General features: G+C 40.7%; 5 protein-coding genes across 20 annotated transcripts in view; 3 read left to right on the forward strand and 2 right to left on the reverse strand.

Moving 5' to 3' along the window:
- LOC100119770 (rho-associated protein kinase 2) overlaps positions 1–6981 on the reverse strand; it is a 13288-nt gene extending 6307 nt beyond the window's left edge. Inside the window, exons 1-11 of one of the 14 annotated variants that reach the window (XM_031932760.2) lie at positions 5496–6305; positions 4217–4440; positions 3977–4137; positions 3560–3898; positions 2933–3482; positions 2163–2749; positions 1770–2070; positions 1650–1673; positions 1128–1543; positions 506–826; positions 105–425 (exon numbers count right to left, since the gene is read on the reverse strand). In XM_031932760.2, the coding sequence (XP_031788620.1) occupies positions 105–425; positions 506–826; positions 1128–1543; positions 1650–1673; positions 1770–2070; positions 2163–2749; positions 2933–3482; positions 3560–3898; positions 3977–4137; positions 4217–4400 (3204 nt within the window). In that variant the 5' untranslated portion in view covers positions 4401–4440; positions 5496–6305. Of the gene's footprint in view, positions 1–104; positions 426–505; positions 827–1127; positions 1544–1649; positions 1674–1769; positions 2071–2162; positions 2750–2932; positions 3483–3559; positions 3899–3976; positions 4138–4216; positions 4441–4881 lie in introns of those variants that run through there. The other 13 variants (XM_031932761.2, XM_031932764.2, XM_032600918.1 and 10 more) reach the window with 13 other exon arrangements.
- Positions 5914–11013, forward strand: LOC100678480 (ralA-binding protein 1). 3 transcript variants are annotated; one of them, XM_032600930.1, is made up of 10 exons: positions 5914–6036; positions 7456–7759; positions 8175–8313; positions 8399–8643; positions 8726–8987; positions 9064–9247; positions 9328–9642; positions 9719–10109; positions 10189–10469; positions 10552–11013. In XM_032600930.1, exons 2-10 carry the CDS (start codon positions 7678–7680, stop codon positions 10678–10680), a joined length of 2028 nt encoding a protein of 675 aa, XP_032456821.1. In that variant the 5' UTR covers positions 5914–6036; positions 7456–7677; the 3' UTR covers positions 10681–11013. The 3 variants fall into 3 exon arrangements, with proteins under 3 accessions (XP_032456821.1, XP_032456820.1, XP_016841749.1); XM_032600929.1 differs by lacking the exon at positions 5914–6036 and adding an exon at positions 6983–7221; XM_016986260.3 differs by lacking the exon at positions 5914–6036 and adding an exon at positions 7847–7987 and having other exon boundaries at positions 7276–7759.
- Positions 11014–11445: 432 nt separating this feature from the next.
- On the forward strand, positions 11446–18713 carry LOC100119804 (glucose dehydrogenase [FAD, quinone]-like). The gene is made up of 7 exons (XM_031932768.2): positions 11446–13096; positions 13372–13792; positions 14924–15120; positions 15305–15448; positions 16155–16681; positions 17403–17725; positions 17949–18713. Exons 2-7 carry the CDS (start codon positions 13484–13486, stop codon positions 18309–18311), a joined length of 1863 nt encoding a protein of 620 aa, XP_031788628.1. The 5' UTR covers positions 11446–13096; positions 13372–13483; the 3' UTR covers positions 18312–18713.
- Positions 18714–18820: 107 nt separating this feature from the next.
- Positions 18821–20950, forward strand: LOC100119843 (enoyl-[acyl-carrier-protein] reductase, mitochondrial). Its single transcript, XM_001603503.5, has 5 exons — positions 18821–19136; positions 19217–19453; positions 19527–19748; positions 19822–20052; positions 20137–20950. The coding sequence occupies exons 1-5, from the start codon at positions 18954–18956 to the stop codon at positions 20368–20370; spliced, it is 1107 nt and encodes a 368-aa protein (XP_001603553.1). The 5' UTR covers positions 18821–18953; the 3' UTR covers positions 20371–20950.
- LOC100119878 (carboxylesterase clade D, member 2) lies at positions 20442–23960 on the reverse strand. The gene is made up of 8 exons (XM_001603534.5): positions 23447–23960; positions 23219–23344; positions 22984–23143; positions 22543–22919; positions 22290–22461; positions 22023–22216; positions 21800–21947; positions 20442–21538 (listed from the first exon to the last, which is right to left on the reverse strand). Exons 1-8 carry the CDS (start codon positions 23645–23647, stop codon positions 21222–21224), a joined length of 1695 nt encoding a protein of 564 aa, XP_001603584.1. The 5' UTR covers positions 23648–23960; the 3' UTR covers positions 20442–21221.
- Between the last annotated feature and the right edge of the window lie 1680 nt (positions 23961–25640).

Below are 25640 nucleotides of genomic sequence, written 5' to 3' on the forward strand. Positions count from 1 at the left end.
CTTTTTTGCACTGTGTTTATCACACTCGCTACGCTCGTGCGCTAACTGCGCCGTGTAAAAAAGAACCATTTAAGTCACACGTATCGTAATATACTATTAATTACCTGCAAATCTTGTAGATCTTTTTGCAATTTAGCAGAGAATTGTCCATATTTTTCTCTCTCCAGCGTCAATTCCTGTTGCAATCTTCTGCAGTCCTTCTCCTTCTTCTTGAGATCTGCTGAAGAAGCCTTGTTCTTGGTTTTTCCACTCGCCGACAAGTCTTTTCTGCTCAAGACCTCTGTGAGTTTATTGATGGCTTGATGTTTCAGTAGTTGCTCTGTTTTTAACTTGGTACTCAGTCTTTCGATCTCGTCGGCGTTGAATTGTGCCTTATTTAATTGTTCTTGCATCTCTTTCAGTCGCTTTGTCAGCTCCTCTTTTTCCTGTAAATATTAATAAACAAATTATTATGTTGACTAAAAAATGGACAGCAATTTTGTTACGGCATAATCGGAGTCCATACCTTGGTATACTGTTCACAATTTTTCTTCGCCTCTGCCTCACTTTCTTTTAGACGATTTATCAGCTGGTCTTTGGCATTTAACTCCTGATGATGTTTGGACGTGCTGTCTTTGTATTCAAGCTCCTTCATCGTGCGCTCCTTTTCAAGGTCAGCTACAGTCTCTTCAGCAATCGACCGAGCCAAGGCTTCGCTATCGCCGCGAGCTAAAGATAACTGAAGTTGGTGAACGAGCGAACTTCGTTCTTCTTCCAATTCTTGCTGAAGTCGAGTCTTCTCATCAAGCTCTTCCCGAAGTTCTTGTGCTTGAGTTTTGTAAAGCGTCTATATGGATGAAAGGTATTAATGACAGTCATCAATTTTTCTATTTTAAAATATTTAAAAAAAATAAATTTGAAAAAAAATGTACGACTAACTCCATTCACTTAAATACACACGTGCACAGTTTATTTTGAAAGCTCTTATGTTTATTTTGAGAACAGTGCCTGTTTTATATTACAACTTAAACAAGGCACATGCCATCTTAAAATAAACATACACCTCTCTAAAATAAACCATCCATGTTCGTGCTGCAGTTGTCGTACTTGAAATTTTTGTTCGTTCGATTTTTAAATTTGTAACCTACCGAAAAGTACGCCTCAGCTTCCAACTGTTCCTGCAGTTCTTTTGTCTGCAGCTGATCAACGTTCCTCTGGGTTTTAAGATGATGCAACTCTTCCTCAATATTCCTTTTAGCCTCCCTCAACTGGGTAACTTCGCCAACAAGCTGGTGTTCTCTCGCTTTTAATCGGCTCACCTCCGATGATTGCTGAGCCAAATCTGACTGCAGAACGTTTCGTTTTTGCTGCTCTTGCTCGATCTGACCCTGCAACGCCTTGACCTTCTCGGATTCTTGCCTGTGCTCGCCTTCGAGTTTTTGTAGTCTTTGCTGAATTTGACGGTAATCAACCGAGAGCATCGACGTTTGCCGTTCTTTCTCTTGCGCTAGGAGCTCGGCGCGCTGTCTTCCATTCTTTTCTTCATTCAATTTTGCTTGAAGGGCTGTTATTGTAAAAATAATTTTATTAGCTGTGTGATCCGCCAAAAAATATCAATAGGTACACATTAAAAAGAAGGACATTTATTATAAAACCCCAATCCCATATACCTGTAAATATTATATCCATTCGTCCTGATGCGTGCAATATAAAATTCCAAATCTTATTATATGTCCTAAATCAGTTTATTATAATACGTAAAGCTTCGACAATTAAATCATCAAGCGTACCTTTAAAATCTTCCAAATTGGCCTCGTCCTTAGGCGCCATTCTCGAACGTTCGGTCTCTTGTCGCGCTACTACTTCCTGGTTGTATCTAGTCTGAGCAGCCTTCAATTCTAGCGCCAGACTCGCAGCCTCCTTCTCCAGAGCAGATATCCGCTCGTTCAGTTGTCTGTTATCAACTGTAACCTTTTCTTCGCGCTCGTGACTTCGTTCCAGTTCATGATGAAGCGCCGTCAAACGAGTTTCCAGTTCGGCTGTCAGCGTAGAAGCTTGGGATCGGGAACTTCGCTCTTTTGATAGCTGACCCTGTTGATGTTCGAAAATATTTTCATTTACAAGGAACCGATCCGTAATAAAAAAAAAGAAAAAAAAATGAAAGATTGGTCATTTTTATGTACCTGCAAATTTGCGACTTCCTGCTGCAACGAATCCCTTTGCGCCTGAAGTTGTGCCCTCGCGATTTGCAGCTCGTTGGCCATCTGCTCAGCTGTTTGTCTGGCTACCGTCACTTCTGTAGCCTGCTTTCGCAGTCTCGTGACTGTTTCCGTTTCTCTTTCCAATTTCGTCTGCATCTCCTTGATCTGCTTCTCCAGGCTCGTGATCTTTTCTGAAGTCTGCTGCGTCGTGCTGGCATCGCGAGCTCGTCTCGACTGTTCCTCCTCAAATTTTTTCTTCAAATCGACCAGCAGCGACTCTGCTTTTCTTCGTGTCTCGGTCTCGTGCTCGACGCGACGCTGGGCTTCCTTGCAGTTATGTCGCAGAAGCGTCAGCTCCTTGTCAGCACGAGCCGCTTCTTCGCGAAGTTCTGCTTCGCTTTGAGTTATGCTTTCCAATTGAGAAGCAAGAGCTTTCTGCTTTGATTCTAGTTGTTCCACTATCTTTCTCTCCTTGTCCAGTAGGCACTCCAGCTGTGTGATCTTTATGTCATCGCTGGTACCGTTGTTCACGTGGTTTTCCATACCATCCACGGCTTCTCTGCCGCCTGCTTTTAATAAAGTAAAAAAAAATTAATCATCAATGTTAATTTACCAACAGTTAAGCGTTTGCTAAGGACTTTTTAGTTTATCTTTTAAGATTTCCACTTTCAGAAAAAACATGTTTCAAAAATTAAATAAAGCATTTATAAAAGCTTTGCCAACGTTTTCCTGAAATGATCCTGTATTCCTACCATTCGCAATCAGTTGGTAATCACCAGAGTACGTGAAGCCTATGAAGGGCAGATGGTTTCCAGAGAAAGCTTTAGGCACAGGAAAGCTCTCCTCCGGGCCGTCCTCCTTTTCCACGTCATCGAAATTGCTGGTATCGTCATCTCCAGACAGCTCCGGTACGACAGGTGGTACGCACTCACGCAAATTTTCAAAAGTCCACTGGTCGTTTTTGAAGAAGGCGTGACTCTTGATTTCGTCGACACCATTTCTCCCAAGACGCTTACTTCGATCGGTAAGGAACCCGCAGATAAGACTCTTGGCCGAGTGCGAGATATCGAGCTCTTGAGGGAAATGCAGCGAATTGCGATGGTCCATAATTTTGGAGTAAGTACCGACGAGCGAGTCGGCGTAGAAGGGCGTATCACCTACGAGCATCTCGTAGAGGAAGACTCCAACTGACCACCAGTCACACTCGCGCCCATAGACACCCTCGCCACCCTGTGATTGCAGAACTTCGGGGGAGATGTAGTCTGGTGTGCCTACCGCCGTGTCCGAACGTACCAGCCCATCCTGAAAGTGAAATACAAAGAATAAGAACTTTCAATGAAATATTATTTGAAATATATTATTTGAAGTTTGAAACATACAACGTCCATTCTCATGCATGTACCAAAATCCGCTAGCTTCAAGTGACCGTGTTTATCGAGCAACATGTTGTCCGGCTTTACGTCGCGGTGCACAAAGCCCATGTTGTGTATTGCATCCAGCGCAAGCACCACTTCTGCGCAGTAGAACTTTGCCCACTTTTCAGGCACATCGTATTGCGACATCAAATTCACTAAATCTCCACCTGGCATATAATCCATGACCATGTAGAGATACTTTTGATCTTGAAATGCAAAATGTAGTTGGACTATCCATTCGGAATTGGCATGAGCCATAATATCACGTTCTTCCCAAAAAAACGCAGAATCCGACCTTTTTATCTGTAAGTTAGATAATGACATTGTATTCTTACGCGCGATAATGACTATAAATAGATGCATGGATTTATCAATACAAACCATTTCGAATTTACTCAGCAGTTTCATGGCATAAACCTTTTGTGTAGATTTATGCCTGACTAACTGCACTTCGCCAAAAGCTCCTCTACCAATGACTTTGATCAAGGTAAAGTCATCTGGGCGCATTCGCATTTTACAAATGTCTTGAGCGACTGAATCATCTGGAATCGGAATATTTTGTTTACTTTACATATTGCACTTTGGTCACAATCATTAAAAATCTAATTTTAATAAACTTACATCTGTTCATATATGCTTCAATATTCTTCATTCGTTTAACACTAGGATGATCACAGTCAGCCACAAGAGCCTGCACAGTATCCAGTAGACAGTCGATGTTCGTGATACTACGTGGATCCCTAATGCGCTCTTCCAGAGCTCTAAGGCGTCTACGCCTATCTTCATCTCTAACGATCTCCATCATTGCAATTTATCAGCTAACGCTATACTGTTTTGATTGTGCCCTGTACAAAAAAACATTTGGTTAAAAATAAGCCTTGAAATCATGCATGTGAATTCAATTGAAAACTCGAAAGACAATAACAAACAGTTGCTAATAGAATAGAATTTACACGAAGTAACTTGGCTCTCTACCAAAACTTCTATGTCAAGTTGAACATCTAATCTTACTTTGTTAGTTTGTTTGATTCAATATAATTTTGCAGAACAATAACAACTCGAGGAATTTATCTCTCAATTCACCTCTGTAAACTTTCTATCAATACTGATCAACCAGTCAGAAGTCTGTACACATCTTACTTATCAGTTTGCTAAATCTACAAGTCATCTAAATTTCTCATACAGACATTTCAACAAATACAGGAGCGAACAAGAAAATAAATTGCATAACCCTGGATAGAAAATACAAAGCTGACAAAAAGCAAAGAAAAGAAAGCAGTGTTTACCAAAGACAAACAAACGTCAGAGAGCAGCGATACTTCTTTCTCTCTGGAGCACAATTGTTGAGTGTAAAATTAGCTCATCTGAAGTGGTTGTTCTCTCTTTCTCTGTGCACCAAGTGGAACACAAAGGTCCTTCCCAAAGAGAGGCAAAAGTCAAGCTGAGAGCATGTGAGTGATGAACCATTACGCACCTACTGGTGAAATTGTTGAAATCCCAGATAGAATACCACAAGAGGACAATAAAAATAGTTTGTTGCTTATATTTTTTGGAGCATATATCGATCCCTGATATCAAAGACTGTTGCAGACAAACCAGAATCGAATATAAATATGTCAATGTAAAAATAAAGCTCAACTGCAGCACGCATCATGCTCCTTTATTCTCCTTCATGAATCATTAAAATAGTTTACACTTTGCAGCTTGTTTATACTCGACGAGTGACTTTGTTAAGTCTGATTAAGCAACCGCAAACATATAGACCGCCTACAGATCAGATAGACAGCCACTGTTCTGAACCGTACTGCTCCAAAACACAAATGCCCCATCGCAACGAGTGTGCAAGCGTATAGGATGCGGTAGATAAGAAAAAATAACAAATAATCCAAGGTGTACCTACATAAAAGCCCAAGAAGCCAGAGATAGCCACCTCCCGGGGGCCGCCGACTTCCTCAGCTCGGAGAGCGGGCTGCGCCGCTGCAGGTGTGCCGTTGCCGTCTCTCGCGTCTTCTCTCGCGCAGACTTCCTCAGGTTTTCCGCATATTTTCGCGCTCAGTGGCTACTCCCGCGGGGGCTGCTCTGCTACGAGGCGAAGCGGCGGCGCATCTCGCGCGCGCTCCTTACTTATTTTCGCGAGGAGGCTAAGATGCTCTTTCGAGATAGATCTCACTCTCTATCTCTCCGTCTCTCTCTCTCTCTCTCTCTCTCTCTCTCTCTCTCTCGCTCTCTCTGCGACGATGCGGGGCTGTAAGACGTGTAGCAGCAGCAGCAGCGTTGCGCGAGGACGTCGACGATCGGTCAGCAGCAGCAGCGACGACGAGGGAGAGCCGAGGATGACGCGTAGGCGAAGAAGCAGCGCATAATTGGCTACGAGTGTGGACACACACTTGCAGAGGAGACGACTGCGCCGATGGCTGTGTTATAACAATAACCACTCTCGCGTAAGCTCACAGCTGAGCCGTGCCTGCGCCATTTGGAAAATTCTCTCTCTCTCTCTCTCTCTCCTCTCTTTCTTTCTTTCGCTCTCTCTAGTATTATATACACGTCTAGCGCTCTATAGCTATAGCTATAGCGCTGTACTACCAACCAACACACTCGCACGACTTCTCGCGCGACGACCGACGAGAGAGCAGCGGTATATACCTACTGTCGGACGTCGGTCTGGTCTGGGTCTGACTATACACAATATAATATAATGTACACTATACCTATATATTGCTGTGGGTCCGTGGGTATGGGTTACGCTGACCACGCGCGTCAAGCTCGCGTCCAACTATACACAATTCGCGAGTGCGAGAGAGACGGAGAGATACACCTAATACGTTAGCCCGTTCCGCTCGCTTTTTGAATTTTCTATGATGACGTTTTTGCAAAGATTTTTCGATAGCTCTCTTTTTAGGTTACAGCTAGCCGAAGATTCATTGAAACCGATTGTATGTACAACTATAGCTCGAAACGCGTTTTAATAATAACAAAGCAATTTCGAACAAATATGCTGGGGGAAAACTAGTCGCGACTTTCCCGGGCAATAAGTATTTCGGCAGGTGGTTAGCAGCAGCGATGTCTTGACTTTTCCCCCGAATCTGCTGCCGCCGATTGCGTCTACACCCAACCTCACCTACGTACTTACTATAGGTACCAATATAGTTATAACAATTGCAGACGTGTTAATTCGGTCTTTCTTTCTTCTCCTTCTTCGAGATTTTTCTTTTTTACTCTCCTAACAAATCGATCTGCATGCACACGAACACTGTATCACTACACCTCGTCTAAATAAAGTTCAAGCTTCATACCTACGATGGGCAACCGTCGCTAATTGCAGTAGCGGCACTCGCCCACACGAGCAGAGTGTCAATACACTCTCTTAGGCGCGCATTTTTGCGACTACCGCTAGAGATTTGTATTTTTCGCAGCGCGCGCGAAAGTGCGTGTGTGTGTGTATATATATAACGTATGGATATGTCGTATATATTGCGCATATATCTCTTTCTCCGTAGCCATGCAGTTCATTATTCATTCATGAGATAGTCCGGGGCAGCGAGTAACTGGCACCGCTTCGTCATGAGTTGAAAAAAAAACCGACCGACGATTTTTCCAGAGAGTATATACACCTACTAGATATATAGGTATACGCTGCGTATGTATATATATATAGGTATATGCGCGAGGGCAGTTGCACCAACGAATATAGACTTGGTATAGAAAAACGGTCACGAGTTAGGTCTCTCCTATATGCAGTCTTGGGGGACAGCTATAGTGTAGTATAGGCTCTACGTGTATTTCAAAATGGGACCCCGGCGCCAATACTGACTGTCCTTCTATACCAAGTCTATATTCGTTGGTTGCACCTGTGCATGTAGCCGTGTAAACATAGATCAGACGACGACGACGGATGCATCAGCAGTGCGAAAGGAGATCATCCGCTGCAGTGGGAGGAAAAAAAGGAAGGTGACGCGCCTCCGATGACGACGAGGACGACGTCGGTCTCGACTGATTGACGCCCGCGCGAAGAGAGGAGATTTATAAGTATAGCCTTCGTGTAGTATACCCACAAGTAAACAGAGAGAGAGAGAGAGAAAGCTATGGACTTTGAGAGCCCAGACGTCGAGAAAGAGTTTCCAGGACTTTACGCATCGGACGCGGCGAAAAAGAGCGAGAGCGACTGTAAGTAACAACTGGCTGGCGATTACTCAATTCGCTTTTATTAATCCTCTATTGTATTATAACACTAATTACATTTGCGATCGTTAGTTTCATTAGGTTAGGTTCGAAAAAACGAACGATACCTACACTGTCTGTCAATCTCTCCTCCTCTCTCGATATGTCTCTCTCTCTCTCTTTCCAATGCATATTTCTCACGGCGTTTACGGTATATTTTGTAGGCGATGCATGGTAAATTACTTTTATTAACATTATATATTTTATGCTTCTTCTTTTCTGCTTCCTTTATGTTTATTTACTTAACAAGTTTTGCAATGATTGTTTACTTACACTGGCTCTGACTAATTGCTCCAAAATGATGACTTATGAGTTGGAATTATGCTAATGGATTAGATTGATTGATGCTTGTGTTTTGTAGTTAGTGACGATGGTGTACACGATAAACATTCAAAAAAGGAGCTATTAGGTGGCAGCAAAAAGAAGGATAAGAAAGACAAGAAGGATAGGGGATACGCTACTTTGGAAGGTGAAAGCTCCGCAGATGAAGAAGAGACAAAGTGAGTTGAATTGATAAAGGTCTACTTACTAATCTTATCTTGGGAGTATCAAATTTTTAATAACTTGAATAATTACGATGTTTAGAAGTCCTTCCAAGTCCAAGTCGAAAACGAAGGCCTTCAAATTCCCTTCTAAGAGTAGAGAGAAGCGTGAAAAATCCAGAGAGAAAGATGTCAAGGAAAAAGATTCTGATAAAGAAAAAAAGAAGAAAGATAAAGATGTAGACAAAGAAGTGGACAAAGAAAAGAGGAAAGAAAAGGACAAAGTTAAGCAGAAACACAAAGATAGAAAGAAAGGCAAACATGGAGATGATGCATTGGATATCGGTGGTATGTGACATTTCTATTTGAAAAACTCTCCTACCAAGTACAAAAAACTTTTATTTTACAAATTAACTTGTTTTTATTGCAGAAGAAGAACCCATTTTTGGAGTCAGTCTTCATTTAGCTGTAGAAAGAAGTCGCTGTCACGATGGGGTTGAACTACCTTTAGTAGTGAGAGATTGCATTGATTACTTGGAGGAGCATGGGATGTCCGTTGAAGGATTGTATAAAGTCCCTGGAAATAAATCTAAAGTGCAACATTTAAAAAAGTTATATAATCAGCGCGAACCTGTAAATATGTCAGAATTTGAGCCAAATGTGGCCACCAGTTTGTTACTACATTTTATCAAGTTAGTTGTACATAGTTTCGTCACAGTTAACCTATTTAATCTTTAACAAAACTTAAACGAGAACGTATATTTTTAGAGAACTACCAGAACCAGTTTTAGAAAGCAGCGAACTGATATCGCGATTTGAGCAAGCAGCTTCCACAAAAGAACTTGCTCAAAGAGAATCTCAACTTGCTGATTTAGCCAATCACCAATTAGCTGACTGCAATAGGGTACTTTTAGCATGGATAACGTTGCATTTGGATCACGTAACCACGTGTGTAAGTTATTTGCTTAAGAATTATTTACAATTCATACCCGAGAGTAGGATGGTTTAACTTATCATTTATTTTTTAAATAGGAAAAAACGACAAAAATGAATGCTCAGACGATAGCGATGACGCTTAGTCCTGCATTGCAGATGAGCCATAGACTCCTTTTGGCTCTTTTGTTCCACTGTAAAGCTTTATTCCCCGAGGTTAGGTTAACAAAGTACGTTCCACCACTGCCAGCCGGCAGTACTCGTTTACCGGAGACGCCTCAGGGTATAGCTGCTGAATTGGCAAAACAGGAGTCCCTTTTGTCGCAGATTCACATGCTCATGAATGCCGGGTACGTGAATAAGTCACGCGAAGAACAGCTGTGGGAAGTGCAACGCATGATCACGCAACTGAAGGTAAACACCGACGATTATGAATTAATTGACGACACACGCAAATTATGGTTCACTTATTACGAAATGTTTGTTACAGAGAAAGTATAAATTAGTACAAAAGCTCGAGGGCTCTATCCAAAAAAGTTTGGATGAAGAAGTGCCCAAACCAACCGAAGAAAGTCAATCACATGTGCCAGAAAGACAACCACATTTGCAAGAAAAGCAACCGCAATTGCAAGAAAGGCAATCACAATTGCCTGAAAGTCAACCGACTAAAATAGCAATCAAAACCGAGGATGAAAGTGATCGTTTGAAAGTTTCTGAGACATCGAAAGAAGCACCCCGACGATTATCAACCGAAAACATTAACCACTCGGCACCATTGGCTGAAAAATATATAGTTGATAAAGTGTCGAAGATATCGACAGATACCACGGATAGTAAGACTGAAGCGGTACATGTAGCGTCTAATAAGCCAGAAGAAAATGGTAATGAAGAAATTGATGCTCAAAATTTGAAGAATCGTTAAATTCTTTATTAGCTTCATTGTAATGTTTTTATTTTCAGCGGTAGCAGTGGAATCGGAAAAAGTAGAGGAGCCAGTAGTAGAAAATGAGACCGACAGGCTTCGGGAAAGCCTCATTTACGAAGAACTGTTGAATATGCAGGCTTCGTTGAAAACTCGCATTTCGCAGGAGCGGCACGAGATTGAAAGACTGAATGAAATGCTGTTGGAGCGTATCAACTCAGGAAAGTCAAAAGCGCCCGTGATCGATAGGACGCACAGTCCCAGCGAGGCAGAAATGACAGCCATGATCCAGCTAGTCAGTGAAAATCAGTTGTTGGAGGTATGTAAATACATTTTGATTCTCGAAACTTTTCAGACGTGCAACAAGTGTGATAATATGTACAAACGTTTTTATTTTGCAGAAAAAGATGACTACTCTTATTCGCAGTATTGTCGAGGAGAAAGACACGTGCGTCGAACTGCGAGTGCAGCTAGCTCTGCATCAACTGCTAATGGCTCAGAAAAACAAAAACTCTATTAAGCAAATTTAACTCGTGAAACTCTATTCCACCACACTTTTTTAAAATCACAGTTTGTTTTCTTTTTTATTGTCGATTGTTATTTTTGCGTAAGTACCATTCAAGTATTTCTTGAAGTCACAAATCACATTTATATTTTTCAATTTTAAAAGAAAGTATATAGAGATAGTATGAATAAAGTACACCAATTTCATACGAAAAAAAAAATCATTTGAGAAAACTGATGACGCAGTATCTGTATAGTTTGTTATTATAAAAAGAAACTTCTAGCAAGACGTTCGTCAAGTGTTTTTTGCTTGAATCAAATACATGATAAATAAATTGTTTATATTAATGATGCAAAGTTAAATCTCTAGTACGTTTCTTCATTTGACACCCCAGTCGTACCCCACAATACTACTTTTATAACACTTTGTTATCATTAATACCTCTTAATATACATTTTATCTCAAAACATGATCATCCTTTTAATTTTCAGCTGCACTATACCTGCATAAAGTCACCGAAAAACGATAACCCGACAGCTATTAACTCGGCAGCCTTGCAACAATGAACTTTCTTTTTTGCAGCCTACCGAGCGATTCACCGCCTCAATAAATCAAGTGAAACGCCCAAGATCGAACACCGCGCGTCCTTACCGAGCACGACAGACGAACCGTCGCCCTACAAACCAGAGAGCCTCATATGTGGGTCACCAAACTTCTTTAGGTCTGCAGCGTGTATAGTACAGAACACTCAGCTCTCGGTGTATACTTATCGTTCATTTTGATCGCGACCGGTTTTTTTCCGAGTTTGAGTTTTCTCGCTTGGGCGCAAGGAAGGTCGCGGGCCATGTGCTCACAGATTATGCAATAAAACTGATGATTCGACATACCGATGATCCCGTCGTGGATCCCTTACGTCATATAGTCTGGTATACGTGACACCTTGTTATTGTTGGAACTGTGTGCAGGGAGAACGAGGAAAAATAAGGTGTGGGACTAAGTTTCGGAGATAGATGAGAAAAGCCAACCGGTATTATGGGTCAAGTTTGGCTCGTCAGATTAGAACGACGTTCGATGTCTAGCCGGTCGTCTGGATGCTCTTTTATATAATGTTCCGCAAACCGCATCATCGCGTATAATGTCATTCCGTTACCCATGCTTATTTCGCGCGACAAATCATTTTTTCCGCTTTCGCCTATAGCGTGTGTACATCGTCGGAGAGAAATGCTCGTATATCTTTTCCGAATTTCTTTTTCACAACGACCACGCATTCTACCGGTTTTATATGTCGCTCGATAGACCGATCGGCCGTGGGTGTAAAAACACGATGCGAAAATTCTTAAGACACCTTAGACTCGCTAGCATTGGGATTACGGGGTATTTTGCAACGACTCGTCGATTAGGCGGCCCATTTGCTAATGATTTAAAAGAGTTGAATAATTCGCATCCGAGACGTAGAAAGCGTATAGTTTGTCCATATTTGCCGACTGGTTTCGCAGTTCCCTCTGCTGACTCAATTCAGCAAATAAACAACCCTCTCGTGGGAAATAGTTTTTCTCTTTCGCCGTTAATTGCTTATAATTGATTGCGCTCTTAATTTAGATACGTTCCGAAAATGCTGTTGGCACATGTTTACAGGATGCAGAAGATCGTTACGTGCGCAGAAGCCTTACAGTGCCTCGACTACGTGCTACAAATGTAAACAACGATATAAAGATTAACATTAATACCCGTGCAGTTATGTCAGACCTCCTTCATGTGGACTGTGATTTATGCTTCGAATTAAATTCGAGTATCATCTAACGTGTGCGTGCGACGTCAGATGGACCGCTTACGAAACTCAGAATTTGAATATGTTCCACCTGATACGTGTGACCTTTTACAAATTGGATTTGATCGGATAAACATAATCCATGATAGAAATGTTACCGTTCACCACTTTTACTTCCTGCGACTTTCGTACAAACAACAGACTAAAAGAATCAAAGCTCGGATTAAAAAAAAAATTCTAATCCCCTGCCTGAAAGCACAAATCACCACCTATACACACAAGACTACATTCTCTTTTCTTTTACCTCGAAATTCAACGGGCAGTTCTACCAGAAACTAACGCTTCTGTTAAGTAATACGCGACGCGCCGAGAGCGATCCCGATCCGCAACTTCGACCTTGTCACTGATAGGGACCGAGTATAGGCTCTTGCGGACCAGTCAGGCGGGAACGCCAGCAGTTTTCGATCGGCCGGTGAATCGGTGAGTCGCCGCTCTGGCCTGCGCTTGTGCGGGCCTTGTTTCGTGAATCTTCTTTAGGATGTGCACATTTTTTTAGTGTTAATCATTTCAAAAGATCGCGAGAGAGATTTTTTGTTGCGAAGATGGTTAAACATGAGTTTTATAAGTTTTTGAGCTATGCGATGGTGTGTCACTTGACGTTTTGTAGCTGAGGGTAAGTTTTCAAAAATAAATTATTCGTGTTTTTTAAAAGTCCTAATGCAATGACAAAACGCTTTTCTTAAAGCGTATTTCAAATTTTTGAAATAATAGTGTTCGGACTCATTGTTATTTTGTCTGTTTTGTGTATGAAAGAGATATTTCTATTCTAAATCTTGTCTATTATCTTCTTTGTGAAAGCTTCATGGCTGTTATTATTTTAGCTTAAATTGTCGATGAACTTTACACAAAAATGTTCTTTTACAAATTATTCATGAATTAATTATGCAGTGATCTAACCAACTACAAAATTCAAGACTCGCAAGTCCTCTCTATGCCAAATCAAAGAAAGAAGCGCAAGAAAACCCAACACAACGACTGAGATAAATCTACCTCACAAAAAATGGATCAACATCTAGTCATTTTCTTTACTGCCATCCTTGTGCTTATCTACGCCACGAATTTCGGACGATGTGGTCTAGACGATACCGCCGACGAGGAAGACGCCGGCACCTACGACTTCGTGATAATCGGCGCAGGTTCGGGCGGTTCTGTCCTGGCCAACAGACTCAGCGAAGTCGCCAACTGGAAAATTCTTCTTGTGGAGGCTGGAAAAGAGGAGATGTTCCTCACGGATATACCCTTGCTGGCGCCGATTTTGCACATTACGGATTATAATTGGGGATACAGGACTGAACGGAAATCTGGAAAGGTATAGTGTTTTTTTTTAATTATCAAGATTTTATCGAGGTCTGCGTAGATAAGTAAAAAAATCGGCGTCAAAAATGTCGCTGAACGATGCTTTATTTACAAAAAGTAATATGTGTTAAGATTTCTTTATTTTTCAAGATTTTATTAAGTTTTGCATTAATAAGGCAAAAATCTTCTTTGAGAATGCAAGTTAACGATTTTTTTATCTTATGACGTAAACCGAATGAATTATTTTCATAAATAACACTCCTCTTCAATAGCAGACAATCCAAAACGCGCTAAAGATGTAAATGCAGAAGAATATAAATTACATTATTTTCCCAAATATTCTTATGTACTGATGCGAATAACAGACGTACTCGTCGCTTATATCGAGCCCACAATAATCCATATATCCCAAGCGAATAAATTTCTTTTACATCAGTTATTAACAACTAAATGTCCTCTCTAGCTAGCTTCAAGAAAAAAAAACCGCAAAGCTCGCAGTAAAAGAAAAATCAATAAATTAATCCATAAACAACGCGCTCTGACATCCCTGCGAGTGAATTAACCGCGCATACGCAGGATATGCGCCGAGAATAATTCATCCGCCTTACTTTGCGTACAATAAGAAAACGGATATCCTACTGTTCCGCGAGAACAATATATCCTACATTTCTTCGCTGCAGGCATCTCGAGTCCAAACATCTAATCCTCACCTTGAGCCTTGCATTATTCTTTTGTGTCCTGCATCTCGGAGTCTCAATTGATTCGATGCTCGTCGTCGTCTCCCCTCGAGATCTCTGTATACATCGACGCGCGAAATTCAAGTGCAGCACATTAGCATCGCGCGAACGAGAGAGAAAAAAAGTCATTTCTGCGCAGGCTATCCGTCGTTAGCATTCAGCTCGTCTGCATCGGCTGTGCTGCTACACTAGATGTACATATTCTGCGTTCCGCGAACCGAATTCCGAATCAGCGTTAGTCATGCTTTTATTTTCCTGTAAGAATAATCCAGTAGTTTGAATATTTATGTTTCGCGCGGCAAAAAGGCTTTCCATTACTCCCATTACTCCCTGTAATCACTGCACCTAGAGTGTGCGTTAACTCGGTACAGTTACCACCAGGTTGGTCTACAATTATGTAATTACAGCTCGGCTACTGCCTGTCGATGACGGACGGCCGGTGCAATTGGCCGCGAGGAAAGGCTCTCGGTGGTACGTCCGTCATCAATTTCATGATTTACACGAGGGGCGCCAGAGCTGACTACGACGAGTGGGAGGCTATGGGCAACCCTGGATGGGCCTATCGGGACGTGCTGCCGTATTTTTTGAAGTCGGAAAACAGCAGGTACAATTTTTAATATTTTTTTATCAATTTAGCGCTCTCGAAAAATTATACTTTTTTGCAAGTATAAATGAAAAAACTGTCGTTAACTCGGAAACGTCCAACCCTGAGCAAAGAGCAATTACAAGAAAAACTAGGACACACCGCAGCCTCAATAATTTCCTCTCATAACAATAACACTTCACAGACTGAAATACCAAGACCCAAGGTATCACTCGGTCGGCGGCTATCTGGACGTCTCGAACGTGCCGTACGTCTCCCGACTTCGTCACCCTTTCCTCCAATCAGCTAAGGAATTTGGATATAAATTTAACGACTACAACGGCGAGAGGTGAGCAGCTGATGTTACTTTTTATTTTACGGACTCGCCAGTCACCACCATCGGAGGCTCTCGTTTTTATTATTGCCATTGCGTCATCCAACACCGAGGATGAGTGCAGCGCGCGGCGCTAATTGTAGGATAATTTTTACGCGCGTCTCGCTCTGCACTTGCACTGCTGTACAGGAATTTTTACGCGCGAGAAAGAGCCGCTTGATTAGAGGAATAAGCATGCAAATATGGTCGGCTCGTGTGCAATAAAATTATTGATAATCATTATATGGGCTATAGCTCTGTAGTTGAAAAATATTGACGATGAGTTGGCCTTGTGGACCCATTAATAATTTTCAAGCCTGAAATGTTATGATGATTTGATTTGTAATTAATTTTCACGATCGCCGTAGAAAAAAAGAAAGTATTAGTATAATATATGCGAAAATGAGACTCGATAAATTTCTAACGCTGCGTAATCCGAGAGAGAAAAAGAAAGGAAAAGTGGCAAGTTCAGTGTGACAGTGTCGCAATACGATAGCACGATCTTTCCGCGTGCCCTCCAAAAGCGTCACTGTATTACATCGATTACTGGCGGGCTACGCGTGAAATCCCTAGAAACACCGGCTAATTTCACTGTTCATTAAACCAGTCGTTACATTCCAAGCGAAATAACGAGCTCGTCGTAACGGCGACGTAAACATTCTAAATCCCAACATTTTTCCAGTCTAATGGGCTTCTCACCCGTCCAGGCGAATCTGCGCTTCGGCCGTCGAGTGAGCGCGAGCAAAGCTTTCCTGGACCCGATCGTCAACCGACGCAAGAACCTCCGCATCTCGACCTTCTCTCGGGTCACCAAGATCTTCGTCAACTCCGAGACGCGTCGAGCTTCCGCTGTGAAATTCATCGGCATCAACAACAACAAGACCTACGTGGCTCGAGCTCGTCGCGAGGTCCTCCTCTGCGCTGGTACCCTCAACTCGCCTCAGCTCCTCATGCTCTCGGGCATCGGTCCCAAGGCTCGTCTGGAGTCGTTGGGGATCAAGGTCCTGGAGGATCTGCCGGTGGGGCAGAATTTGCAGGACCACGTGAGCATGTCGGCGTTGACTTTCCTCGTCAACGATAGCGTGACCATCATCGAGCCCAGACTGGTCATGAATCCGGTCAACACTTTCGATTACTTACTGAAGGGCAGCGGACCGTTTACTGTGCCCGGGGGCGCCGAGGCCCTCGCGTTTATCGATACCAAGAGCCGTGAGTGTGATTCTTTTATGTTCATCAGGAGACGCTCATTATTTCGTCGAGTCATTGGTGGTGGAAGAAAGAGAGAAAGACACGCTGCCTTGACTTTGGCATTGCCGAGATGGCGTTATCGGTTTGTTGTTTCTCTGAAAGATCTTCGGTGAAATTCTTTCCCATTTCGCAATTCACATAATAAAGAAAGTAGCATTTCGCGGTGAAGTGAATATAATTATTCTAATGTTTGGCATGTATATTGGATATAGTTTATTTTCCGAGTCTAACGTATTCAGGATATTTACCTACACGATGCCGTCAGAAAGCCAAATACGACGATCTAGACTGACGTCAAAATCCTATAAACGATGCGAGCTGTTACACTCACTTAAAATACAATGAGTTGACAAAAGTGCACAGCTTTACTGAGTCGCTTTGCATATTTTAATATGATAAAAGGGAAAGAATAATTTTTGCGATTGATTAACGCGTTGCTTTTCAACGAACGAGGTAAAATATTGTTTTTTTTTTTTCAAACGTGCGAAAAACACTTATAAGGATTTAAGAAACAATGATCGACCAATACAAGTAGAGAATAGCTGGTTCCGTTCGGACTTGTTCGCCAAAAAACACTGAGCATATACTTGTTTAATGCAAATTAACATAATAACGATCTTATTAATAATAATCAGTTTCTCCATCGTATCTCCTTATAATTCTCGCAAACAATTACTTTCAGTTCTGGAAAACCGCAAACCCGACAAAGGTCCTTCCTCAGCTAATTACCCGGATATCGAACTGGTCCTTGGAATCGGTGCATTGACAGGCGACGTGTCGGGCAGCTTGAGAAGTCTGTTCGGTTTTAGCGACGATTTCGAACGTCGAGTTTTCTCGCATTACAAGGGCTTCGACGCTTTCAGCATCGTGCCTATCCTCATGAGACCCAAGAGCCGAGGAAGAGTCAGCTTGCGAAGCGATAATCCGATGGATCCGCCGATCTTGGAGGCTAATTACTACGAGAGATCGGAGGATCTCGATACGATAGTTCGAGGCATCAAGGCTGTTAGTTTATTTTTATTGTTTTTGTCTGCTACTGGCCTGAAGACTTTTTCGTTTGTTTCTTTAGTTTGTATAGAGAATGTGAAATGTTTACAAACTCTGTATATATCAGTTTTTTAAATACTTTTTTTGGCTCGGTCAGAATTTTAATCAAAATTTCAAACACTCGGTATAGCTTATATAGGTAAAACTGATAAAGTCTCTAATTATAAACTTCCAATTACAGGCAATAAAAGTAGCTTCTTCACGAGCCTTCAAACGCTTCAACGCAACCCTTCTACCGGTCGCTTTCCCGGGTTGCGAACACCTTCAGTTTGCAAGCGACGACTACTGGGCCTGCGTCGCTCGTCACGTATCCACGACCTTGGGTCACTTCACCAGCACCTGTCGCATGGCTCCACGAGCTCAGGGAGGCGTTGTCGACTCAAGACTGAGGGTCCACGGAATTCAGGGACTCAGAGTCGTCGACGCCAGCGTCATGCCCGAGATCATAGCCGGACACACCTGCGCACCGACTTACATGATCGGCGAAAAAGCTGCTGACATGATCAAGCAGGACTGGGGTGTGCTGAAGTCTAATTGGAATTGACTACGATATGACTGATGATTTATTGCTTTTATCAAATACCTCGTTTTATGTATAAAAAACTAGATTGTAAGTGAGCGTTGGTTTTAATACTTTCTTGTGATATGCACAACTTATTATTATATTACGTGTTTAAAATGCGTTGAATTATGTGAAGTACGATACAATTTGTAAGCGTTTATTGTAGTATGGTCATGTGTAAATACATTGCAGATTGAACAATGTGGCATTACTTTTGCTGGTCACGCGTTTTTTTTTTTTTAATTTGAATTAATTTACGCCATAACTGTCAAGTTAAATTAAACTAAGTTGCTTTTATTCATATAGTAAGCTAGTACATAATATATTCGTACTTACAATTGTAATTACCAAAGTAATACAAAATAAAAAAATGTTTATATTAAATCATCAGTACGTTTGTATGCACTACTTCGTATTTAGGTGTGTATATATATATATATATATATAGTATCAGCACCAATCCAAGATGTTGCTGTTTTTGAATTTTGCCCGCTTTTTCCCGCGCGTCACGTGACTCAGCCGATAAGTCAAAACAAATATCCTAACCTCTAATTTGTCAAAAAGATCCGGAGTTTTATTTGTGTGTGATATTGATTACCTTTAATTTTATACTTACAATTAAGAATGCAAGTAGGAAAAGTAGGCACACTGTTAGTCAACAATTTTCGCAAAACGATTTATCATGGACAATTAAGGTTGATGTCGAGCAATACAGTTGTCAAGTCATTACTTTACAAAGAATATGGAGAACCTGCTGAGGTCATTCAAATAACCACAGATTCTCTTCCATCACCCGGTGATAACCAAGTAAATTTTAGAAAACAATCATTTTAACTTACATTTATTTTGCCATTTAGTTATTAAAAATTTGATTTACTTATGCAAAGGTTGCTGTGAAATGGCTTTACTCACCTGTGAATCCGGCTGACATCAATACCATACAGGGCAAATATCCTAGTAAACCACCTTTGCCTGCAGTACCAGGCAATGAAGCTGTCGGAGAAATAGTTGCTGTAGGTCCCAACACAGAGGACTTATGTGTAGGTGATAGAGTTGTTCCCAATGGACTCAACAAAGGAACATGGAGGACTCATGCGATATACAAATCTCAAGAAATGATCAAAGTGCTTTCTTTTCTTTTGCATTATTTTTATAATTTCATACAGTAATAACAATGTTTATATTTGATTTATTTAGATCAAGAAAGAAATGGATACAGTTGAAGCTAGTATGCTTAATGTAAATCCTTGTACAGCATATAGAATGTTGAAAGATTTTATACCTTTGAAGACAGGTGATACTGTTATTCAGAATGGTAGCAATTCAGCTGTAGGACAAATGGTAATCCAATTGTGTAAAATTTGGGGTATCAAAAGTGTGAATATTGTTCGAAATAGATCTGATGTACAAAGCTTGAAGGTAAAGTGAGAATAGTACTAAAAATTTATGCAATTTTTCAGTTTCTAAAGTACTGTTGTTTTGACTTTTTAAGGATCAACTTATGGCATTAGGTGCTTCTGTAGTATTAACAGAAGAAGAATTAAGGACAACGGATATGTTCAAAAGTAAAAAGTTACCAAAGCCATTATTGGCATTAAACTGTGTATGTGGTAAAAATGCTTTGGAAGTTCAAAGGCATTTAGGTAATGGTGGTATCATGGTTACATATGGAGCAATGTCAAGAGAGCCATTGACAATTCCAGCTTCATCTTTGATTTTCAAAGTAAATATATCATTTAATGTTCAATTGATTTTCTTTAGCAACTCATTTATACTGATAACTTCAATAATAATATTATTATTTCAGGATGTTAGCTTCAAAGGCTTTTGGATGTCAGCATGGACCATTAAAAATGCAGAATCAGCAGAGCGACATAAAATGTACGATGAGCTACAAGCCCTATTTGTAGAGAAAAAATTGCAAGCTCCACCACATCAATTAGTTCCATTTAATGAATACCAGGTAGCTGTCAATAATGCCCTCGCGCCCGGAGGTCAAAAGAATGTAAAGTACATTTTAGATTTAACAAAGGGTGTGTAAATATATTTTCACTTCTCTAAAGCAGATTATTACGAGATTATTAGCAAAAGAAAATCAAAAAACTTGTTCAAAGTTTTACTTGATTTTAATAAAAATATTGAAAAATAGTCTACCTGTGATATAAAAACAATTTGTAATATTAGTCAAGGCTAGCATTATCTATGATGAACGAATAAAAATTAATTTTTTAATGTTTTGTATCCATATCTTACAATTGAAAGTCATTTATTCTACGTTGTATTTTAAAATTAATTACTTTTACATTTTATTTAAGCTTCATTCAAAATTATATCTAACCATTATTTAACGCTAATTTTAGTGTTATCAGCCCTTATGCATATTTAAAAAAATAATATATTATCTAGATAAGCGCCTATGACTGCTTTCAGGCATAGGAAAGGCCATATTCAAAGTTAACTTTTCTTCCTTCGTGGGAACACCGTATTTTTCACCCAACAAGGGGCATGAAAGAGCTTTTTTCATGCATGAAATTTTTTAGATAATCATGTATTTCAATTTCGTAAACCAGAATTAAAGAAATGGGTCCTCAGATTATGTATTAAATAAATTTTAAAGTATGCGAAGATTTCAAATAACATTACTTTTGAGCATGAGAAAAAGCCAATTTGATGAAACGCGGAACATTTTTGTTTCTGCGGTAGAAATATAGAACATATTATACGCATCTACATATATTTTTAGCAATATAAACACAATTGGTGCTACGCTTCTCACGCTGTTGAGCTTAACGTGCTCTATCCTATTTTGAACATTCTTCTCTAAATTTTCTCCTTTATTTTAGAGTATTATATATACACGTAATACTAAACAATAAATAATTTTCTGAATATCTAACATTCAGGCTTCTGATAAGTTGGTAATGGAAAAAGTCTACCCCAAAGCTCATATCGGTCAGCAAACAAGTTCGCTTTCATTGCGAAGGTATCATTTATCTCCAGGTACTTGTGGTTTTCCGGTGTGAGCACGTTCCATTTGACTTTTTTGAATAGATCGTTATTCTTGGGTATTGGTTCGCCGGTCTTGGCAAAATTGGCCCAAATAGACGTCATCTTCTCGACCATCGGTGTTTCCGGTGCGTCTTTGTCAAAGAACGGAAAAGCATATGAGATGTAAAAAACGTAGATGAGATCGTCGTGATGTACTACGCCTGTAAATAAATGTTGAAACAGTCGTAAATAATCATGTTTCTTCTTTAAGGAAGTTTGTAATCGTAAAGTATCCCTTAAAAAATGTCTGTTATCGATATACCTAGTATACCTAAACAATGACTTTACACATCGGGTGTAGGTATCTTAGGAGTATCCATGCCCCTATCGTTTCAACAATAGAATGAAACGAATGAACGTCAGTGCACTTCTTTCCGCGCGTATTATGATGGATTCTTAGATTGTTCTTATGAACTGCTTACCGTAAGGCTTCTTGGTTTCGCTCCACGTCTGATAACTGTATCTACCTTGATAAACAAATTTGTAGTAGTGCACGGGTTTGGTGTTGTACTTGGCCATCAGCGTAGCCGAACGATGAACCGGGAACCCGACGATAGCGTCACCGTAAGCCTATATAAATCAATGACATAATGAGAGACAAATAAATTATACAATTCAACGTGTTTGCTATAGTATGCAACCTACTTGAGCGAGTTTATCGACATTTTTAAAACTGACGGGTTCATCGTTGAAGTAAAACTTTTTCAAGGCTCTGCTGGCTTGGACGGACTGCTCGCCGGTGCGATCGTACTGGAAGCTAATCGGGGCCACTCTTTCCCACTCGGCGTTCAGGTCGTCAAAGTACGACGTGTTTCCCTTCTGTGCTGCCTCCGCTGCTCCTGTAAGATCGATGGCGTTTGATATATTAAAATTCCCACTATCCAGAATTTTGCCAATAATATTATCGCTCACTCAAGGCAGTGCCGACGATCTCGTCCTTGGTGACACCCGTGATTAGCGGCACGTGATTGAAATCGCCCGATCTAATTATGTCAACCGGCTGAGCGCGAAGAAACCTCTCGACGCCTTCGATTTTAGGCTCGACCACCGGAGAGAATATCAGAATGGGATCTCCGTAAAACTCCTGCAGAAGAACAACGCTCTCGGCCAGTACAAAACATCGATGACCCATCGTACAAAATCACCAAGAAAAAGCGACTCTTACGTTGAAACGCGAAAGGGTGGCACCAAACTGCTGAGCCGGCACCTTCTTCAGGCACTCGAACATCTTGTCCAGATCGTCGACCGGACAATCGACAAAGGACGCCTGCTTCTTAGCCACGTCGGACATATCGCTCGGGAGAAGCTTAGGCTTCAAGGGTGAGCCGCTCATGGCGATGGCCTTGTGGAAGAGACCACGCGACATCGGCGACAGCATGTGCAGGATGACGCTCCAACTTCCGGCGCTGCATCCGCTGATGGTCACGGAATTTGGGTCACCGCTGAATCGCGCGATGTGGTCCCGCACGAAACGCAGAGCCACGACCTGATCCTTGAGACCCAAGTTTCCCGGGGCGTGTTCATCCCCGGTACTGATGAAACCTGCGACGAATAAATGCTGTAGCGATGCGTACATAAGTTGTTCGAAGGTTGCGCAGACGCATACCTAAAGCCGATAGGCGATAATTGACGGTGACCAGGACGATATCCTGATCCAGGTAGTACTGTGGTCCCCATAGGTAGCTCTGAGCTGAGTAACCGGTAAAGCCTCCGGGTGGGAAAAATACTATCACTGGCCGCTTCACTGCGTTGGATTTCGATGGAAGCTGCCAGTATAAATATAACTAAGATATTTTTCAACAACTCGCTAGTATTGCTGTGTATTTGTAAATGTACTTCACCTTGGTCGTGTAGATGTTCAATGCGAGACAATCTTCCGAAAGATTCCTACCGGCTGGTCGGATGCAGGATGGACCTTCTTCCGAGGCATCGAAGGCACCTGTCCACGCATCGATCGGTTCTGGTACCTGTGTATTAATATTATGCAATATGAACTGAAAATATATCGTTTCTTCTGAAATTATCGCAAACATAATACTATATATGCGCATAAGACGTTATTAGCGTACCTTAAAGCGACGTTCCCCAATGGGTGGTTTTCCATACCTAATGCCTCTAAACGAGTAGATCTGTTTGCCCAATCTGCTGGTCATAAACGAGCCTTTAATTTTACCAAGGCTCGTTTCGACCACTGGACTGTCATCGCCCGAAACGCCGAGGAGCACTAAGATCGCGCAGAATAGAATCTGCGCGAAGCTCCTTAGTTCCATTTTCAAAAATTCAGCCGACACTCGGACGATTTAACCGCGACTGAGGGTCGGCTCGCTTTGATTCATCATTTTTATCTGTATGAGTGTCTTTGTTGTAATGCCTCGCACATGTACTATATACAAATAATGATAATGTCACGTTTATTTTAAAAACGAGGAAAACTGCAGACTGTTTCTTCTACTACAGCAGGTACGCGATTATAAGAACACCCTTCAGAGAATTCTTCGCGGACAAGTGCAAATACAGTATAAATTATATTTGTGTATAGGTGTATTATTTACAAATATGAATATATTTTACTTTCCTCAACAGGGTATATGGAAAAACTGTTAAATACCCGCACGGTCTTTCTCGTTTGAGCCAAAGGGTTGTTTTCCTACGTTTGTATTGAGTCAAAAAAAAAAAAAAAAAACAACAACAATTTAAATACTGTGAACCATTCTTGTTTTGTCAACAAATTCAATTTTCATGTATAGCGTGAGCTGAAATACTCAAACAGTTATGGTTGTGAGCGGATTTCGTAAGTTAAATACAAAAGAGGATGATAACTGTACAGCATAATTACGCATACGTGATCTCGTATAAATGTAATTTTAAGAGTTTTTCCTCATTTGGCGCAGCAGCGCGTTAAAGCTTAAGACGTAAACAAATTCGCATGCCGCGCGACAGTAAAACGAATCTTCTGTTACGGTATCGCAAACAAAGCGTTTTATTGCTGCTTCTTTGATGTTTGCATACCGACATGTCATATTGAGATGGAAGTTTGTTATAGTCTTGTTACTACATTATTTAATTCAATGTATAACAATACATTGTAGTAGGTATTTAATAATTATGTTAAAGTAACAAAACGAAGAAAAATTTGAATAGTTTGAAAACGTTTGATCAAGTCCAGAAGGACTTGGCAGGAATTTAGCAGAATATAAATTAATCATGAGTACAGAGCAAAATGAACATTTTAAAAATACTTGCTTATAACAAAATTGAGTCTTAGAACGTAATGCTCTCAAATTAACATATCATTGATTTAAAAAATGGTAGGCTTAAAAGTTTATAACTATATTCATATGAATAAAGAAAAGAGAAGAGCTACGTCAAATTAAAGAGATAAAAAAGAGTTATAAAGATCAATCAATCATATAATATGTTATTATTTCGTTCTCTTCATTATAAAAGAATCATACGCAAAGCTTGAGAACTATTTTAATGAGACAATTTTCGCGGCGACATAGTAAACCGAAGCCAAAAGCTAAGCTGTATACAAGCTTTATCGTCAACTAAATTCACTTAGAGCGCACATACTATATACGTGATGCAAATACACGCGTACCGCACAACAGTATAATGAAAGCGGAACGTGACGCACGAAACTGCGCATAGGTCGAACAAATGCCCGATCCTCGCATTCGGTTTTCATTAGGAGGCACGACTTGTCCAACGCCGAGAGAACACGCGCGTTTTCCATAATGACAAGTCGGCTTCTTTGCTGAGCGCTGCGCGGCAGAAGAGGTTCGCGCGAGCTTGGAAATTATCCAAATTGCGCGACCGACGCAAAGAAATAGATTGAAAAATATGTGATGCGTGTACGATCGAATAGATTCATTCGATGTTTATACTATTGAGACATATTCCATTTTTTCACGAGGCGTGTATAAATTGGGTGCAGATGGGATGAGTCGCGTCTCGCTTTATTTTAGTTTAAGAGTTATCGTAACCATAAACACTATAATAACGTACTATAATGAGTAGTTAAACTGTCGATTTAAAGCGTGTTAAAATTCATTTTACCAGTAGATAACCTTCCTTTATTTCCCCCATAAATTTATCATATACTACAGAATATATCAATAATAAAAGTTCTAATACACATTATCAGAACAAGAGTGTAGTGCCCGCTGTTCTTAATTATTACAGCAGGCCCATAGCAGCGGCACATCGCTATATAATATATAGATTATTATATGATGAGAGAAAAATAGAAAATTGTCTATA

The sequence above is a fragment of the Nasonia vitripennis genome, chromosome 5 (assembly GCF_009193385.2).
Source record: "Nasonia vitripennis strain AsymCx chromosome 5, Nvit_psr_1.1, whole genome shotgun sequence".
Classification (NCBI taxonomy): domain Eukaryota; kingdom Metazoa; phylum Arthropoda; class Insecta; order Hymenoptera; family Pteromalidae; genus Nasonia; species Nasonia vitripennis.